At 40.9% G+C, this 19,723-nt stretch overlaps 1 protein-coding gene across 1 annotated transcript in view; it reads right to left on the bottom strand.

The window, feature by feature from the left end:
- SPHKAP (SPHK1 interactor, AKAP domain containing) overlaps positions 1-18,253 on the bottom strand; it is a gene marked incomplete at its 3' end in the record, with an annotated part of 98,215 nt that extends 79,962 nt beyond the window's left edge. The window contains exon 1 of the mRNA XM_084267472.1: positions 18,177-18,253. Within this exon, the coding sequence (XP_084123598.1) occupies positions 18,177-18,247 (71 nt within the window). The 5' untranslated portion in view covers positions 18,248-18,253. The remainder of the gene's footprint in view (positions 1-18,176) is intronic.
- Between the last annotated feature and the right edge of the window lie 1,470 nt (positions 18,254-19,723).

Raw genomic sequence — 19,723 nt, forward strand, 5'->3', positions numbered from 1 at the left:
GCACCAGCATTATATTTGTATAATTTAAGTGTAAGATTATGCTGTGAAAAATCAAGAGTTGGGATTAAATGTAGCATTTTCTGCTGTAAACTGTAGTTCACCTTCTTGTGGTGCAGTAAAATGTCACCTGTAAGGTGTGTGACTTGACACAGAACAAACGGCGCTGGAGGATCACACCTGTTCAGCACGTTTCATTCGCCGGGTGTGGGTACTGAGTGAACAGCTCCCCGAGACCTGTGAAGAGTTCATGAGCAGATGAGGGCAGGAGGTGAATGTGCATCTCCTCTGATGGGTGGGGTTTTTTGGGTTGTTTTTGCTTGCCTTGTGCTCTCCCCAGGCTGCTAGTTTTTTGTTGTTGTCTCTGTGGATTCACTGTTTGTCTTGGTATTTCTGTATGTTGGGCAGTCCAAGGAGAAATGCCCTACTGAGCTTCTCCTGGGCTGCTGCCCTATAGAAACCCCAGGTATTCCAAAGGTATGCATCCTGAGAAACTACACAGCATGTGGAAACATCTAGTATATTGCAAGTGTGCTCCTCAGTTGATGACTACATGCAGAGTATGTTTAACGTGTGACAGCGTTCGATGTACAGCGTATGCTCAGACTCTGCGTGTGGCATGCGTGTGGTATGTTTGGCTCTCACCAGAAGGGTTGCAGTTCCACTGCCTGCACCAAGAAATTCCAGTTGGCAGCATTACAAGCTGTATCTAGCCCTCAGCTCCCACAGATTATGGAGAGAGAACATGTTAATGCTCTGCATCAGGAGTGACAGCTGCAGGATTGATGGCTAATGTTTTTTAAGTGGTAATGTTAAAAAGAGCAGAATTCATCTTTATGAGTAAAGTCTCTCTGATTACTGATTTTGCACTGACTTCTAGTAGCTGCCTATTGGTTGCTCATGAGAAACTGCATTTTGGAAGCTTCTCTAAAACTGTCTTAATACATTGGATTAGATTATGCTCACTATTGCACCAAGGCATTTCTAAAGGGCTGTGACCAGGTAATAACATCTTTGGCCCTATCCATGGAGAAACTATTACCAGATTGGAAACACGCTGTTGCTTAGTGGTGAGAAAATCTGCTTTGAGTGAAATTTTGTTTTGCAAGAGCTAATGATTTTGGTTGTTGTCCAGAATGTATTTTCATCTTTAGTATAGAATGAAGAATTCTTGGAAAATTAGCATCTTTGATATCAAAGACCTCCAACAGAAAATGAATTTATGCTCAAGAGAGCTGTGTGAAGATCCTGTGCAAAATCAGAGTTTACTACACTCAGGTTTTGCTTTGAGTATTTATCACATGTAGCTTTGACTCTTACCAACGTACCTGATGACTGCTCCTAGGTTTCCTGGGTTATATTTTCAATAGGCAAGATTTTTCAGAAGCAGTCATCACTGTGCACGCTCTTCATAGTGGCTGCCATACTGGTGTTCAGCTGTCAGTCAGTAATCTTAAAAATCTTTCTCCCTAGATTTTTCTCTGTCATTCTGTCATATTTGCTCTTCTTATAGTCTAAAAGCATGAAAACTACTATGCCCACACCACTGCTGCTTGTGGCATGAAGCTGGACTTGAATTATAACATTTGGAATTGGAATTTCCAATTGTTTTGGAATCTGGAAAATGCTTTGTTCTATGCAAGCCATGACATTGGCACAGCAGACTCATTTCACTCCTCTGCAGGATGAATATTTTTCTTCTACTTCATAAATTATGCCTCTTCACACTTCTGGTTGCATCTCCTGTACCTGAAAACTGTTCTGTGCATGTGTCCTGGTTCTGGCCAGGCCGGAGTTACCCTGCCCAAGCAGCCAGCCCAGGTGAGCTGAGTTAGCCTGGGCTGTTCTCCACACTCCATAAGAGGAGCTGTCTGGGAAGGGGTGCTCCTGGGTGCCTTCAGGGCAGTCTGAGTGTGGCAGGTCAGCACTCTGTAAGGTACTCTGTGTTATCACTGGATGTGAGTGTAATTTGCTGTCACTGTTCTACTTCCAGGGTGCTTTTGCCACTACACCCTGTTTGTCCCAACCCATGGGGGCTCTGTCTCCTTCCCCTCTGGGAGTGAGCAGGCTGTGTGTGGTGCTCAGCTGCTGCTTGGGGCTGAACCACCCCAGCACGTGTATGTGATCTGTATCTGCACGAGAGTACAGTGCATGCATGAGAAATGAAACTCTTCCAAAATTCTTTACCCAGTCCTATGTGCTTTGCTGCACTTCCATGCCAGCAGATCCTGCACCTTTCCAGGGACCCAAATTTCAATTCAGTATTGAATACTGGGTAGGGAGGGAAATGTAAGAAGCCTAGGTGGGGCTCTAATAAATGCAGAATGATTAGTGATCTGAGTGCAGGCTGGAAATCTGAGCCTATTCTGATCCCTCATCTCTCAGATTGAAAGTCCTCTCCTCTCACTGAAGTCAATGGCAGTTTCTCCTTCAGCTTCTGTTCAAATTGGAGTGTACCACCTGCTTTCACATTCCTAAAATTTACAGCCAGTTTTAAAATTTCCTGCCAAACACACCAGAGACTTTGTTCTTGCAGCTACATCTGCCATGTTAATAGCTCTGCCTATTTCTGGATGGAATTCAGACAACCTGAACATCCAACAAGCAGCTCAAACCTCTACCCCAGCAGCAGTGGAGCCCTTTGTGTGACTGTCCCAGTGGGAGCAGGTTCAGGTTGGTGTTTAGGTTTCAGGGTTTAGTTCTAGCACTATTTTTCTTTTTGTCTCTCTCATTTTTTTAAGCACCTATTCAATCAGCCTTCAGCAAGACACTATAATGTATAGATCTCATTATTGGTAGTCTATTGTTACAAGTAAGGTATGTTTAAAGAATTTCCTGAATGTAGGCCTTGTATTTCACTTTTATTACAGAAAAAGCCAAAATGGATTAACAGTAGAGCCATACAAAACCAGCTTTGTAAAACCCAGTTACTGGTTTAGTAACTTAATTAAAGTTTGATAAAATTAGACTTACTTTGATTTTTTTATTTCTTCCCCATGGTGCTTGATTACAGGCTCTTAAACCTTAGGGAAAGGCTAACCTAATGGTAATTATATTGTATCTTGCTTCTTTGAGTGCTTTACTTTATTTTACACCACTTTGAATAGAGAGAAATAAAAATCAACCAAAAATATACGTATTATAAAATATTTGGAGTAGACCTCTGGAGTACACGTTACACACTGCTCTGTGGTACATATTCATATTTCTTTATTGTCAGTTATCCAAGCTGAAATCCATGCTGCCATTCCCCTACTCTTTTGTATTAAGAAAAAGTTGAGCATTAGGTATTGTTACAAGGCCCTGTGCTTATTTGGATTATTTTTCTGTTGAATCTGCTTGACCATTCAGTCTTGCCCTCTCCAGCACCAATGGTAGAGCTCTCTTGAATTTCTCTAGCAAATTTTAAATCTTATAAGTAAGTACTGCCTACCCAGATAGATGGGACTGCTTTATGAAGTTCTTGGGACGGTCATACTATTTATTCAAACCCGTGGTGGAGGGGAGAGTAGGGAAATCAGTCACATTACAGTTCCTTCAAACACCATTTAATGTACACATTAATATGTGGTACCTAATCTGATGGTCACACATTAGTATGCATGTAAGTTTCTGGTTAAAATATAAACACTGCATCTATACTAGGTACCAGACAATATATATGCAAGTATAATTATCTTCAAATTCAACAATTATGCAATGGCTTTGTCATGCCTGTTGAAGCAAATATTTTCAGTCTGGTTGTAGTTTATCAATCTTGTTTCTCAGTGGAAAACCAAAATCTCTTGTGTATTGCTTCAACCGTGTCAGATGTTAGGTATCAAACACTTGGAAATCCTTGTGATTATGGATGCTCTCTGCATATTTATGCACACAAGGACTTAATATTCGCCTTTGATGTGATTTTAAAAGATGAGACATTGGCCAGAACGTGCTTGGCTTTTTTCATCAGTAAGACGACCACAGGGTAAAAAAAGTCCCTTTATATTCTAGGTTTTAATTGGTGTTTCATCAGGGTTGGTACTGTCACAATACAGTTTTCAAAGTGTGTTACTCATGGTGGAATATGAACATTAATACTTAATTATGTTTTCTCTAGAAACCCCTAATTTTCAGTCTTTCAACACGTTGTACAAATGTAGCAAGTGATACGTTTCATATTTCATTCTGTCAGGTTAGATTGACTTACCTGGTGACTGGCATTTGGGAAGAGTGTCTGCATCCTGGTCACTGTGCTTGTCTTGGTATCAGGAAAGGTTTTCTGAAGGATTACTATAACCCTACATGTGGAATTATCCACAAATGGATGCAGACATCTAAGTCAGTCACTAAACCAGTGAAAGCAGCAGTTTCATGATTTGTGTTTCTAATTCAGATGGTTTAATTTTTTTTTTCTGTTTTCACCTAAAAATTCCATTATTTTTCCTTTCAAATGTGGCAATGAGTTTAAACTGAAAATTAATTTCCTTTTATGAAAAAAAGCCCTCTGTAAAACCATTAAGGCTCTTCTGCCTTAGTAATTTAAAGCTTGTCAAGACACTCAGATTTAAAAAAATCCCTAAAGTCTTTATTGGATTTTACTTATTCTTGTAGATGGACTCATAAAACAATTGTTTTGGCATCTATCTTTAAAAGCATAATGTACAAGAAAATGACAATAGCAGCATTTTTGCCTTGAAAATTATTTCATTCAGTAACTTTGGCTTCAGCTTTAAACAACTTGCATGTAATGCCACACAACTACACAGGTACCTAGGTCTTGCAGTTGGTGAATAAGAGTTGTGTTGGCATACATGTTGTGTATGTTAGTGGGATCAGAAGACAGCCCAGCTTGTGTGTACAGTACTGGAATGCTGGCTTGTAAGTTTGCTTTGTGTGTTTGTGGTGTTATAGGGGTTGGGTTTGGTGGTGTGGTGGTGCTTTCTTGTTGTTGGGGGTTTTTTGTTGTTTTGATTTTATTTCATTATCTTTTAAATTTAACAAATCTAAAAGCAAGCTCTTCTTTCAGTCCTAATTTCTGGTTGATTTAAAGGAAAACCTTTAATAATAAATAAACCTTAGGTCAGTCTTATGTTTGTACTGTTCAGATTTGGTCAGTTTGTGATTGGAATACAAAGGCTACCAATGCCCTGTGGTTTAGAGGGAATTCCTTCCTTTCTTTCTTGGCTTATGTAGAATCACACAACGGGTTTGTGTTCGCAGGGACCTCAAAGCCCCTCTATTCCCACCCCCCTGCCATGGGCAGGGACACCCTCCACTAGCCCAGGCTGCCCAAAGCCCCATCCAGCCTGGCCTTGAACACTGCCAGGGACCCAGGGGCAGCCACAGCTTCTCTGGGCAGCCTGTGCCAGGGCCTCACCACCCTCACAGGGAAGAATTTCTTCTTAATATCCAGTGTTCCCCTCCTTTAGCTTAAAGTCATCACCCCTTGTCCTATCAGTCCATGTCCTTGTAAACAGTCACTCTCCAGCTTTCCTGTAGCCCCTTTAGGTATGAAGAAGGGTAGGTCACATGAACCTGTTAAACCTGACAGAGTTCTGTTTTATATGAAGTATTGTTTTGCATGGTTTTCACATCTCAATTCAGTTCTCAGTATCTCCAAATCTTTCTTCACTTAGGGAGAAGAAACCCAGAAATAGTAGGAAGGGGAAGAATAAAGTTAACTTAATTTGCGTTTGGGATATCAGCAATGTGGTCCTTAAGTTTTAGGAGGAAAAAAAATTAGACTAATTTTACAGTTTTAATGGTGCTTTGGGCATAACTAAATTTTTTCTGTCACCAGAAGCAATCTCCAAATGTTCTTGTTCTTGTGGAGTCATGAAGCTGTTTTTCTTGTCAGAAAACACTTGCTAAGAAGCAAATTCTGGAGAAAGAAATAAAATTATTGTGTGGGTTTATAGCATGCTATAAGTACATGTAAATTACACCATTTATCAAAAGCTCATTTATACTAGTCAGATTATGAAGCTAGTTACACTGAAGACTGAGTTCAAGAATTTTCCATTTTTTTCAAAGGTGATAATTTCTTTGTGTTTTTTCTTTATATCTGTGTTGAGATCTTTGAGGCAACTCAGTGTATGACATACTCCTAAGCCACTGATATATAGGGAAAAATGTTTACAGCTTCACAAAGTTACTTACATAAAAGTTAATTTGCAGTAAAAATAACAACTTGGCTGCTACAGCAATAAAAACCTCAAGTTTTTTCATTGTTCTGAGTGTTTATCTGTAAATACAGCTCAGTTTTAGACGTGAAGATCTTTCAGAATGATAAAACATTTGGGGAAAAAAGTCTAAACATATAGAAGAATCCATTGAAACCTGTAGAATGTGTTGCTTTCCAGAGGAAAGGCAAAGCAGCTGCCAGAAGCAGTTTGTCCAATGTTCTTAAAGGTTCTCACTGCTAGATATTTCCATAGCTGCTGCAGGTAATCTATTCCTGTGCATTAGAGCAGTGGATAGGCATTGCACTTTGGCACTGTAGCAGTTTAAGATGCCCTTGCACCACAAGTAGGAAGCAAGGAGTACTCACTGAATTAAATAGCAGGAGACAAGGAGGCATAACTTTATTTCTCTGTCAAGGTCAAGATGATATCTTAATGTTGTGTTCCCAGAGAGGTAAATTCTGGTATGTTTATGCTGTGCTTTGGGCTGTCTCACCTAGTGATCACAAGAGGTTATTTCTTAGGATATTTCAGCTGGAAATATTTAAATTGAGCCTAATTATGATTTTTCAGCCTCTTCCAATAAAAGGACTGATCAAAAAACAATTAAGTGTATATTTGGATAATTAGAAATCTACATTAATTCAAGGACTTTTAAAAGAGGAATAGAGTGGAATTGTGTGAGGAATTGTCCTGGATTGTGATGAATGCTGTTATGCATGTGAAAGGTAGATAACTGTGAGCTCCAGTAGTTCGTAGGGCTGTGAAAACAGCAAATCCATGCAATTAATAGTTGTTCAGAAGGACAGAACACAAAGGTTGCTGAATGACAGTAAAACTGGGAGGCTTGGATTTGGGGAATACAAATGCAGAAATCAGTCCATTAACCCCTGTATAAATGAGCCCCTCTGGGCTTTCCAGAACTGCAGAGTAGTTTGGCTGACACCAGCATTTTGCTAAACGAAGATTCCTCTGTTAAACTGAAAAATGCCATCTGATTGCTGCAGAGTGGCAGCCTAATGATATCAGTAATGCTGCAACCCCCCCTGTGTGAGGCTGTGTCTCATCTTTAGTCCTTGCTGCTGCTAATGGTTATCACGACGTGCTGCTTTCCTGATACTTTAGGCAAAAATACACACTACTAGATTGTCTGTTTTCACTGTCACAGTCCAACCCTCTCTGCTGCTATCACAGAACGAAATTACAAGCATCAGAGAGAAATGAAAAATCAAATCAAATTGCCCACTGAGTGACTGAATTGCATTTTCTGTTTATTAGATGTGATGACATGATAAAATACCTTCATTCCTGGGCAGTCTAAAAGCAGTCACTAAAAATTTACTTGATAGTTTTCTCTTTCAGCTCAGTCTTTGTTTCCAGTCCTCACAAGAAGAGGTATTTATCTGCCTGAATTTAGCCATTTTGTTTGGATTTCTGTGTTTGCCAGCTTGTCTCCTAGTCTGCCTAGGAGAGATGGAAACACCTTCAGAGGATTTATGAGTAGGTTTTGAATCACTGTCTGGGAGAGCCTACTGAAGCCTCTTTTTCCTTGCTTTGTTGGGCAAGTTGCATCCTTTACGTAAGAGCTGAGTGTTAGGCAAGTGACTTTCCCCTTTGTTACAACGTGAACCCTCTGGATGTAGGCTGACAAACTCTATGCCACGCTTCTCCTTTTCTCCTTAGTGTTCTTGGGACTTGGGTTTATATCTGCAAGGAGCAAAGTCAGGACAGACCAGCCAGGATGGAGCCTGAGAACAGGACAGACAGACACGACCAGCTTCCCCTACTCCTTTCCTCAGCTCCAAGTATTTCTAATACAGAAGTGTCCTTAGGTAATACAGTGCAGGTGTAGTCAGTAACTGGTGACAGAGATCTCTTTCATTGATTTTTCCAGTTTCTCTTTAATCCATATAAACTTTCACTGTCATATGGCAAGGAGATCCACAGCTTTACTACTTTTGTATGAACAAACAACCCTTTTTTCTTGAGTATGGCTCTTAGCCTGAGGCCACTTGGCTCTTCTACTGAAAGATACAGTGAATGGGCCACCTCACCATACTGTCTCTATGGCATTTGTAAGTTTGAAGATCTCTGTCATATGGCCATTGTTTGCTTTTCCAGAATTCCATGACTTGGACATCTATGGGAGACATTCCTTATCTTTTAAATGTCTTTGTTTCCTCTCTGTGAATTTTGTCTCTCTCTGCTTTTTGAGATGACCAGAACTGCCAACACTACTTCCCACTGCCCCCCTTGTCCTTTTACTCTGTTTCAAGGTTCACTTACATTACATTTTTCAAAGGTTTAGCATTTCTGCAAATTTGGGACAGCATACAGCATCAGTATAAACATGCTGTTCTTCCAAATTTCACATTCCTGTTCTGAATCCTGGGAGCACTGAAGTTAGAGAAAAGAAATGTCCCCAGGATTTTCTTGGGGGGTGTGTACTTTATTTGTTGTTGTTGCCTTCTTGGTTTTGTTTTGGGTTTTTTGGATGGCTATTGCACATTTCATCTTAGGGAAAAACCTCAAGAATGGTAGAAATAGCACATGGCTGAAACTTTCAGTTTTCTGAATCTGTTTCTGTGTAGCTGAATGAAGGTTGTGGACTGAGATGTGCTTTGAAAGTGCTTTGTCTAACTTCTCAGCTGCTGTCTTTTTGTTTGGTGGGTGAGGAAGCTTGTAAGAGAGTTCCTAAGCTTTCCCTCTTCCATCGTGTTCCTGCAATGCAGTTTGCATTTGCTACAGCGTGTGCTTTTTATAGGGATAATAATCATGTTCATATGACCTTGTGCAAATCAGTGCTGAACCTGGATACTCTTCATGCTTTTGCTGTGTTTGAAATGTAGTGCAGTGAAATGATATACCAGCTTATTTTCCTGTAGTAAAAGCCCCCTGGACTTGAATTTACAGCACTGCTATGCAAAGTGCTGCAGAAGAGTAAATCCTATTATGGGATTTTTGAATCCACACTGAAGAGCTGACAAAAAGATGGGTCAGTTCAACTAATCAGCTTTTTAAATGTATTAACACTTCATTCAGGAGACATGACCTAGAATGGTCAGCTGCCTGCAGTGTCCATGGGGCTGAAAGGATCAAAGCTGATGAGACTGTTCTTGTAGGTATGTGGTGTTGCTCCAGGCTGGCAAAGTGCCTGTTTGCATCTCTTGGTGATGGGCATGAGAGACGAGCACAGTGACTTCACAATTCAGTTGCACTAACATATCTTGCTTTATCCTGTGATTTAACTGAACTGGCATCTCCCAAAGGATTTTATTCAGTGATATTCCTGCAGAGGTTCTATGTGAAAAATACCTAATACTTGACAGATATGTAGCTGCCATCCTAATTATGACATTATCGTGGCACAAAGCATGCAGCTATTGTGTTCACGTGACTAGTTTTAGCATAAGATGCCTACAAGCATTTTAATTGCTCAGTCAGACCATCACTTGTGATGTAGCAGTGGCCCTGATTGGGCACGTTTTGGTGCTTAATTAGCTGTGTCAAAATTAACTCATTGGAGACAGAACAATGGCTGGTTTGGAGTGCAGGTGTTTGTGCAGAACTGGGGCACAAGCGATAAAGTGACTACAGGTTTTTCTTCTAACTACTTCACTGACATCCCAGGCTACAGCCTATGAATTTGAACTGTCATTTTAGATTCCAGCAGCAGTAGAACCCGCAGAAATGTGAGTACAAACTTGTAAAAGATCTATGACCCTCTGAATTTGAAAACGGGAGTGCTAAGAGTTGATGAAAAAGGGCTGCTCCCTAGAAGCAGTAGGTGACGTGTGACAGCACCACACAAAGCATGTCCTCAGCAGCAGCTCCCAGGTGCTTAAAGGTGGCCCGGTGCCTGGGGTGATGTAGCTCAGAAAGCAAGAGCTACTGGTGCTAGTGTAGAGATGTCAGAAAGAAAATTTGAGGATACAGAAGATTTGTTGGATTTTTTTTTTTTGTATAATAGTACTGGATTTTCATATCTAGGGGTCATTATGCTTTTATTTAATCCAGTATCAAGCCCAAAGGTAAGGCAAAATGAATGAGGCAAAAAATAGCAAATCCTGGTCAGGAACAAAATATGTGTGTGTGGGTTTTTTGTTTTTCACTTTCTTGGGGGTGAGGGGCAGGGATGATGTGTCTGTGTGTGTGTGTGTGTATATATAGTACCGTTAGTCATTTGTGTAATTGCATTGACTCACTGGTTTTGATGCACTGAGTTTCCCTTCTAAATACATGAAGATGGAGAGGACCAAGGTCCATGATGTGGCATCCAAAAAGAAGTTGCAGTGAGTGAGGTGCAGTGAGGAATGGCTCTGCAGAGTTCACTGGTCTCAGGAGAAATGAGTCGAGGAGCTATGCCAAAACCAATTTCATGTGATATCTACATCATAGTTACTTGTATTGGCACAGACCACTTTAAAGCTAGCCCTGTGAACAGAAGGAAAAATGGATTTATATTGCAGGCTAAATCTAGCTGGGGTTAGCAACTGGCTGCCTTGAGATCATGAGTGTCAGTCATGTTAGTCAAATAGATACCTGGGGTACATGCACATTTCCAAAGGGCTCGTGATGCCAAGGTCTGAAAAAGGATTTCAGGGCAGGAGTACTGTTCTGTTCTTCATGTGCTCATGTGATCTGTTGTCCTAAGTAACAGGAAGCCTTTGCACATTGGTTAACATCACAGCTATACCATAAAACATGCTTACATCTGAAAAGGAATTATTGGAGCACCCAGCTCTCCTCTTGAACTAGAATTTTTTGTGCACTGTTACTATATATTGGAAAATTTTGTTGAGTATGGACACAAACCTCAACTTTTTTTTCCTCCCCAAGAATGCTGCAGATGCAGATTTTTGTCTGTGGAGTTTTGTGCATGTTCAGTGGCAGATGAAGACGTGATTATTTAAATGATCATATTGTCCTTTAAGTCAGACAATGCACAGATAATTATACATGGAGAAAAACTGGTAAAACATTTGACTCCATAGCACAATACTATCTAGGAGGGCAGTAAGGTTACAAACTTAGCAGTCCAAAACAGTAGGAACAGCAATAAAAAGTTACTCTCTGCTAGTCTACCACCTGCAGCTCCCTTGTTTCAGTCCTTATTCCTTATTCAGAGGGATCTGAACAGACTGGACCCATGGGCTGAGACCAATGGGATGAAGTTTAACATGGCCAAGTGCAGAGTGCTGCACATGGGACAGAACAACCCCAGGCAGCGCTACAGGCTGGGGGAGACTGGCTGGAGAGATGTCAGGCAGAGAAGGACCTGGGGGTGTTGGGTGACTGCAGGCTGAATATGAGCCAGCAGTGTGCCCAGGCAGCCAAGAAGGCCAATGGCATCCTGGCTTGTATCAGAAACAGTGTGGCCAGTAGGTCTGGGGAGGGGATGGTGCCCCTGTACTGGGCACTGGTGAGGCTGCACCTCGAGTGCTGGGTCCAGTTCTGGGCTCCTCACCATAAGAAGGACACTGAGGTCCTTGAACAAGTGCAGAGAAGGGCAACCAGGCTGGGGAAGGGGCTGGAGGGCAAATCCTATGAGGAGCGGCTGAGGGAGCTGGGGGTGTTCAGCCTGGAGAAGAGGAGGCTGAGGGGAGACCTTATCCCCACCTCCACTGACCTGAAGGGAGGTTGTAGAGAGGTGGGCGATGGTCTCTTCAGCCAGGGGACAGGAGATGGGACAAGGGGCAATGGCCTCAAGCTGGGCCAGGGCAGGGTTAGATTGGATAGTAGAAAAAAGATTTTACTGGCAGAGTTGTCAGGGCCTGGAACAGGCTGCCCAGGGAGGGGGTTGAGTCACCATCCCTGGATGCGTTAAAAGAAAGGGTTGATGAGGTACTTCAGGGATATGGTTTAGCATAGGATGGGAATGGTTGATGATCTTCAAAGGTCTCTTCCAACCTTGTGATTCTGTGAATTCTGTGAATTTTTTCATGAAAACAGTGAAAAATTCCAGATGTTAAGGCACACTCAAGTTGTGTTATGAATTTTGTTAGTAGGGGTAAAAGGAGTTTCTACTAATGATAACTTTTACAAATGACTGCAGGATTTCTGATACAATGTCCCCAAAATCGCCTCAGTAAAAACTGTCAGTGTGGGACAGTTAATATGGGGAACTGTCACCTCTGTTTCTTGACATATGGTGGAGTTCTGGAAGCACCTGGTACTTCCATTACAGCAGTTATACATCGTCATGCCAAGTGCTGTAATGTTACCTGTAGGCAGCATTGCTTGCTCTGACTATTTTCATTTACATCCTCTCTTACAATTTAGCTTGTGGGCTTCCTCAAAGTTTTTCAGCTGCATGAATATCCAATTTCTCCCATTGCAATTTTCTTTCCTAGTACAAATCTCTTTAACTTTGCAGTTTGCTGTATAGGTCTGAGCAGTACTTGAGAGCATTCTGTGGTACAATACTATAAATAACCCTCAGAATAAATTATATAGATGCTTATTAGTGAATATAGTTATGTTCTATCTTTTTTGGGGAGGTTTAAGGACACAGATTTCTCTGCATGCATGACTATATCAAACCATTTGTTGAAAGAAACCAAGGTTTGTTTGCTAACATCCTCATGACCAATAAGATAAAAATAACTAATATGTGGCTGCATGTTGAGTCTTGTTTTGTTTGTTTTTTAGTGGCAAGCTGTTGTTTTTGGCGAGTTAAACTACTCTATGAACCTTCCTTTGGATAGCTGCTGGAGTCTGCTGTGTTTGCAACATGAAGAGCAATGTGAAATAACAAAACTCTTGAAGCAGAAGGGATCTCTCCAGTTTTTGAGATCTGGTCATCCACACTAACAACTAAATTGAATTGTATTCATACCAGTTCTGTTGGATAGGAGCCACAATAAAATTGAGAAGTACAACCTTCAGTATTAGCAACAATAAGGATAAACACACACCCCCACCCCCCCTTGCACCTAAATATACAAGATTGCGTAAACAACTAAGAAATTAAGTGGTTTTCTTCTTATATTTACATGTAATATTTTTTTCTTTGAAGCTTATTTTTTTTCTCAGTCATAAATCATAAAATCATCGTAGAATCCCTGACTGGTTTGGGTTGGAAGGGATCTCAAAGCCCATCTAGTTCCAACCCCCTGCCGTGGGCAGGGACACCCTCCACTAGCCCAGGCTGCCCAAAGCCCCATCCAGCCTGGCCTTGAACACTGCCAGGGAGGGGGCAGCCACAGCTTCTCTGGGCATCCTATGCCAATGCCTCCCCACCCTCACAGGGAACAATTTGTTCCTAATATCTAATGTAAATCTACCTTCCCTTTAGCTTAAAGCCATCACCCCTTGTGCTGTCATTCTGTGTCTTTGTAAACAGTGCCTCTCCAGCTTCCCTGTAGCACCTTCAGGTACTGGAAGGCTGCTGTAAGGTCTCCCTGGAGCCTCCTCTTCTCCAGGGTGAGCAACCCCAACTCAGTGGGTTTTGTTTTTGATGAAAGCTAACTTTCTCAATTAATGTCTTGTATCAGAAGCTGAGCCTTTCAGGAAAAAAACAAATCAGAAACCTTGGAGCAGAATAGGGAACACACCATGCTGTCTTGACATTACACAGAAGTGTTTATTAAACAGCTCTGTCAGTATCATGCTTCCAGCCCTGCTCTTACACTCCTCTGTTGCTGGTGGTGTTTAAGACCTCATGGGTTTCTTTAGCAGTTCAGCTGTGTGTTATTTACCTTTCATAGAAATAGAACAATCTCATTTGTATTAAATGACTGAAGTATGAGTTTAGGATTGCAAGATCAGATCTGAAGGAAACCAAGATATTTAAGCAAAGTTCTCTTTTCCTTGTGTTTGCTCCAATTGAGGCTTGCCTCTGTAAGAGCAGAATTCTAGCAAATGACAATTCAAATAACTTTTATAATAAAATATTTAAAATAATAGCCTCATATGGAGTACTTATTTTGCTATTTAGGTTGGGTTTATGGAGATCCAAATCCTGTTAGGCAGAGCTCCAATCTCCCCCAGCTTATGGAACACTTGCAGAGGAAATGTTGAGATGGATAGTTTTCACATCTCAGTTGCTTGCATCCCAGTAACCATTACTTGGTCTCTCTGCTCAGTCATAACTTGGTACTATGGATATTTAGTTATTTTGTGACTGTCTTCTGAATTCTTGACCTGTCTGAAGTTTTCATTGTCTTTGGGTGTGTAAGCTTACAGAATCAGAGCCAACATCTGCTATAGCCAAAACTAAGTTCCTTAGAAATAACTAGACTGAAAACAGCTGTATATCTCTTCAAAACCGAATACTACAGTGAGTATTATGAGGGTGTTGGGTTCTTTTTAAGGTAAGATAACGAGAGCCTGAGAGCTGAGCAAGTCACAGCCACAACAAGCTGGCCTGTCCAACCATTGAGGCAATAGGAGTAGGATGGAAGTTGCAACTAGGTATTTGCTGAGGACTCTTGAAGCTGCCTGACTTTGACAGTTCCAGCACATACATTGTTTTTGGGGGTTTTCTTATGTTACTATGGCACCAAGATTAGTGATAGATGACCTGTGTTATGTTAAATGTGTTCTAAAGTTAATGGACATAAGATACAGTGTTCTTACTAACAGGAAAAACCTAAACTGTCCTAGTTGGAATTTTTGCAGAAGTATGTATGTATCAATTTATTTTCTCAGCACTTTCTAGTAGGAATAACTATTGAATATACATCTGATCTAGTTCTTATTTAAGGTTTTTTTCTTTTCAAATCACTTCTTTTCACATGAGCAGGACCATAAAACAGAGCTTAAAAATTTGTTCTATATATGGAGGAAAAGGACATATGTTTAACATACCCACCACCCTCATCCCAAAGAGTCCTACTTTCCTTAGTAGAGACTCATGATGTGCAGCAGTGTATCTTTGCAAGCAGGTGTACATAACGGTTCTCAAAGTTCATTCCCAAAGCCTCCAGTTCCCTTCCCAATGGTTGGGTCTTAGATTGCGTATTCTCTGCTTTGTCCAGTGGCTTTGCTTGGGATCTGAACAGGGATCCTGTATTCCCAATTCACTGTGACAGTGTTTGGGTTCCCAGCAGCTTCTCTGTCACTCCAGGGTTGTGTCCCCCTCTACATATAAAAAAGTGAGTGTGATTCCTTTCCATACCTACAGTCTGTGGGAACTGGGGACTGTGCTCTTTGAAGGAAAAAAATTAGCTGTGATTTTCCAGGCTGAAAAGAGCAACTTTATCAGAATATAGCACAGTCATGACAGGGTTTGTTTGTAGGTTCATAATAAAAACAAATACAGAAAAGACACAGAAAATGAGTCTGTTACCAGATTATATCTTTACTGAATGTTTTGAGACCAACATTTCTCTGATACTTCAAATACATTGGGCCAAAAATGTGTCCTTGGACCTGCAGCAGTGGCAGGTGTGTTGTGCAGAGACTGTACTGGGCACATGATGACTAATGGTGTGACAGCAGCAGCCACTGTGGCCCAGGGGCCTCACGGCGCTGCCTGCACTGTGGCACTGGCCCCTGCCTGCCCGCAGCCTCCTCCCTGACCGCCCAGGGCCCATCTCCCCGTGCTGCTGACCCCTGCTTACCTCCCAAGTGACCACCTTGGGCTTGCTGCATGTTTCACAGTGACAACAACCACTTTGGTGGTGACCTGACCCTTGGTAGGTCCAGGGTCCCCTCAGTGGTGAACTGGCTCCAGCCATGCCCCTCATTTCCTCTCAGGTGCCACCTTGGGCCTGAGGATGCCCCTTGCTGGGCATCCCTGAGGTTGTACCTCATAAATTCTAATTTGTAAAGTTATTTCTAGATTATCAAGGCCTTTCTCTTACCTGAAAGTGAATTCCTGCTTGCTTTGTGTTTTGGTTTTTGGTTTTTTGCTTATTTTAAAAAGCGTTTTAAAAAAATCCAACCTGGAGTTGCCCGTTTGGTTTCACTGGAAGCTTGGGAAGGAATATACTTTCCCTGAGTCATAAGTTCAGTGTGTGGGTGAGAGGTATTATTTAGATAAATAAATGATTCCCTCCCTTAATTACAAGGGGAAAAGCCATACGTGTTTCTTTTGTAAATAATTAAGGGCAAAAATGTGTAACGTGAAATTATCAGAAAAGACTTAAAATCTGTGGGATTTTAATGCAGCTAAAGGAAAATGGCTGAATGTAATGACAGTGCATTAAAATGCTTTTCATTAGGGCAATATTAATTCTTTGCTTTTCTCCTTTGTTGTATAAAACTTGCAAATAGTGGGCAATTATGTGCTGGCAAGGCAGCAGCTGCGATGAGCTGCTTGGGCAGTCAGTACGACCACAGAGTCAACAAACAGGATAACTTTATAGCATGTGGCTAAATTACTTATAGCTGGTAAATTATGGCTCAGAGTAAAGAGCACCCGCCTACGGCTGCACCTTCTATAAAATTCTTGGGTCATTTCAAGGACTGGGAAGGCAGTTTGCCAGTATCCCCATGAGGTAAAAGTTCTGCTTTCCTACTCCAGAAGACCCCAGAGATCCACAGATACTTTCTGGCAGGGGCCACCAAAAGCTAACTCTGAAAATCTTGAGCATGATCCAAAAATATTGTGGACTTCATTCCCTTAGAGTTTAAGGTAAATTTTTATCTTTCATGTTGTCCCTCTCATTAGTGAATGTATTTACTGGAAGCCTTACACGTAGAGGCAAAAGTTGCCTGGTACAGGTCATGCTCTAAAATATCACTCACACCCATCCGCCAGTAGCCTTGGTGCTCATGGCAGGTGCTGCTGTGGAATGTTGATAACTTTAGTTCTATTAAATATATTTTTGTTTAGGAATGTGTTCTTAAATATGTTGGAATCTTGTTAGAGGAAACAATCTTAACAACAAAACAGATCTGGTTTGGTTTGGGGTTGGTTTTTTGGAGGGGTGGGAGATGGCAGGGTTAGTGGAAGGTTTTGGCACCGCAAAGCTACATAATTTCAAAGCCTAAGAAGAGCTCAGTAGGCAGCCTTTACCTTTACTTTTTTTTAAATTCAGTTTTGTTGCTGCTGTTGTGGTAGTTGAATCGAATGTTTTCCATACAGAGGGCAATGCCACACTTGGCCAAAGTGTGGCTCAAGCTGGCATCGGCATCAGTGTCAGTTGGGGACTTCAGACCTGACTCTTTGTTCAGTGCTTGGTCTGGAAATATTTCATTAAAAAAAAAATAGCTTGCCTATTCCTTCTGTATTCATCTATGAGACCCCTCAGTCCCTTATTCCTCTTTATGCAGGAAATAAGTCTTTAATAGAGACATTTATGACTTTTCATTACAGTAAATGATAGACCTGTCTCTGTGTTCAGAGTTCATCTCGGCTGGAATGTTCCCAGTCAGCTGCTCTAAGAATACCTACCCTTTAAACTCTGTCTAGATAAAAACAACACTTATTTTTGATACAGCCCACACTCTTCATGAAACAAACTAATTATATACCACAATTACTTGAATGTATTCCTTCAGTTTATTACTTGATTTTGAGGCAGCATCTCAGACAATGTTTGTTGCAATGGTGTGCTGTATATTACCCACTTTCTAGGTATGCAAGCTGATCTTCAACAAGCAAATGAGGTGGAGGTCAGATAGACTAATTCAGATTATTCATGCTTTTTAACAAGGAAGTCCATTAGCAGAGTCCCTAGTGATGGATCAAAATGTCATTAATAGAAGGTTTATCCAGCAAAAAAAACCCACAATATTTTTAATGAGAGGTTGGAAAGAGGGATTGTGATACTGATGTGTGATTTCTAACATAAGGGAAAGAATAACTTTAATACAATGCTCTCTATCTTTATGCAGTGCATGATGGTAAGCTTAAGACCATTAAGGTACATTGCTTTATCATATGAGATTCAGAGTGTGTCATGCACTAGAGAAACAGAATTAGCTGCACCAAATAGAAACTTGGGTTACAAAATTAGACCAATTTTTCATGCTTTATTGGTCCAAAAAGACTTTCATATATTCAAGGGAAAGTACTAATAGAAGAGCAGAAAACGAGGACTGGTGAAAAAAAAATTCTCTTACCAACAGGCTGAAGCCATGGTCTTGGGCCATCCTGGTAGGATGGGAAGGAACCTGGGTGCAGAACTCTTCATGGTAGTCAGGCATTCTGTATTTTTGCTGCTTTGACCTGTTGTGGTCAACTTGGTCCTTTGTCATAAAGGCCACGAAGCACATAAAGAGCACTCTGACACTAATTGGAGGCAGTGTTTTAGAGGGTCTGACAGGCAGGCTTGGAGAGGTTGATTCAAACATGTACCACTTTTTCAGTGACAGTGTGATGAGAGGAGACTAAGAGAATTCTTTTAATGCTGCTTCTGTAGAAGCAGATGAAGGTTCCTGATATGGAAGCTGGCTTGTGTGACTTGAGGAGGAGGACCTGTGTTTTACGATGCTTCTCTCAATATTTCTATGCCAATCTTTCACTCTAAGAATGCATGCAGAGGGAGGTGACCTGCAAGGCTTCTCCCAGATTGCTATCCTGGCTTTTTAAATATTTTCTTTAAAGAACTGCTTCAAAAAGGAACTTATATGTTTAGCCCATAGCTGCTCTTGAGTCGTTAAGAATCACTTGCTTCTGCATATTAAAAGTTCTAATTTTTCCTAATGTAGTTGACTCAATGTACATACTGACTTCAGGTTTAACTGAACCCACTGGTGCTTCTTAGTATCTCTCTGTACCCAATGGCTTCATGAGAATTCACACAGTTCTTGGTAATGCTTCAAAGAAACAAGCTGCTCCAAGTTGATTTAAATGAAAACATTAATGCACTGGAGCATTGCCTGTGCAGACTCAGATGTGACTTCTGCACTACCTGTATTTATTTTTCCATATGGGGAGTTTCATCTACTCATGCTTCATTTATCGGCTCGTTCGATATAATCTGCAAAGGTTGTTGTACTTGGATTTTTGTTTTTGAGCATGACTCATGGTTTTGCTATTACTTGGAAATTAGTCTGTACATAATTTCTGTAATCTTCTTCCTGTCAGAATCAGATGTATCATTTTAAAGGAAAAAGCCCACAGGGCTTCCAGATTTTGCCAATGTGCAGCAAGTAATTTCATGAGCAATGTCTTTAATATAAAATCTCTGCTCTGGTATTTTAATATTCTCAACTTCTACGGTATGATCCAATAACATTTCTGACAAGACTGATAACTTCTCTGACATTGGGGCAGAAAGCAACAGGTTAGTTTTCCTGCAGTATTTTGTCTGTTATTCCTAGCTCAAGGAGGACTATAACATGCTCTGTAGGATCATCTAAGATATTATTCTGGCAGTTTGAGTGAGACTTTTAAAAATCTCTTTTATTTAAGTATAATTTTTAATTCCAGTGAATTAAATATGCCACCTTTCCCATGGAGGCATCTTTCTGTGATGAATTTCTGCAGCAGAGTGGTAACTCCTCTAAATTTTTCTCTGTCATGGAGAAAGAGAGAATCCAAAGGGATACTGTCCATCACAGCTTGTATGACAAAGGCTTGTGCTTTATTATTTTTTTTTTCACTTTGACTAGTCAAAAAAATGTTTGCAGGAAGAAGGAATTAAGGCTAAGTGCTTCAAACACAC

This window comes from Gallinula chloropus (genome assembly GCF_964237585.1).
Source record: "Gallinula chloropus genome assembly, chromosome: 8".
Classification (NCBI taxonomy): Eukaryota; Metazoa; Chordata; class Aves; order Gruiformes; family Rallidae; genus Gallinula; species Gallinula chloropus.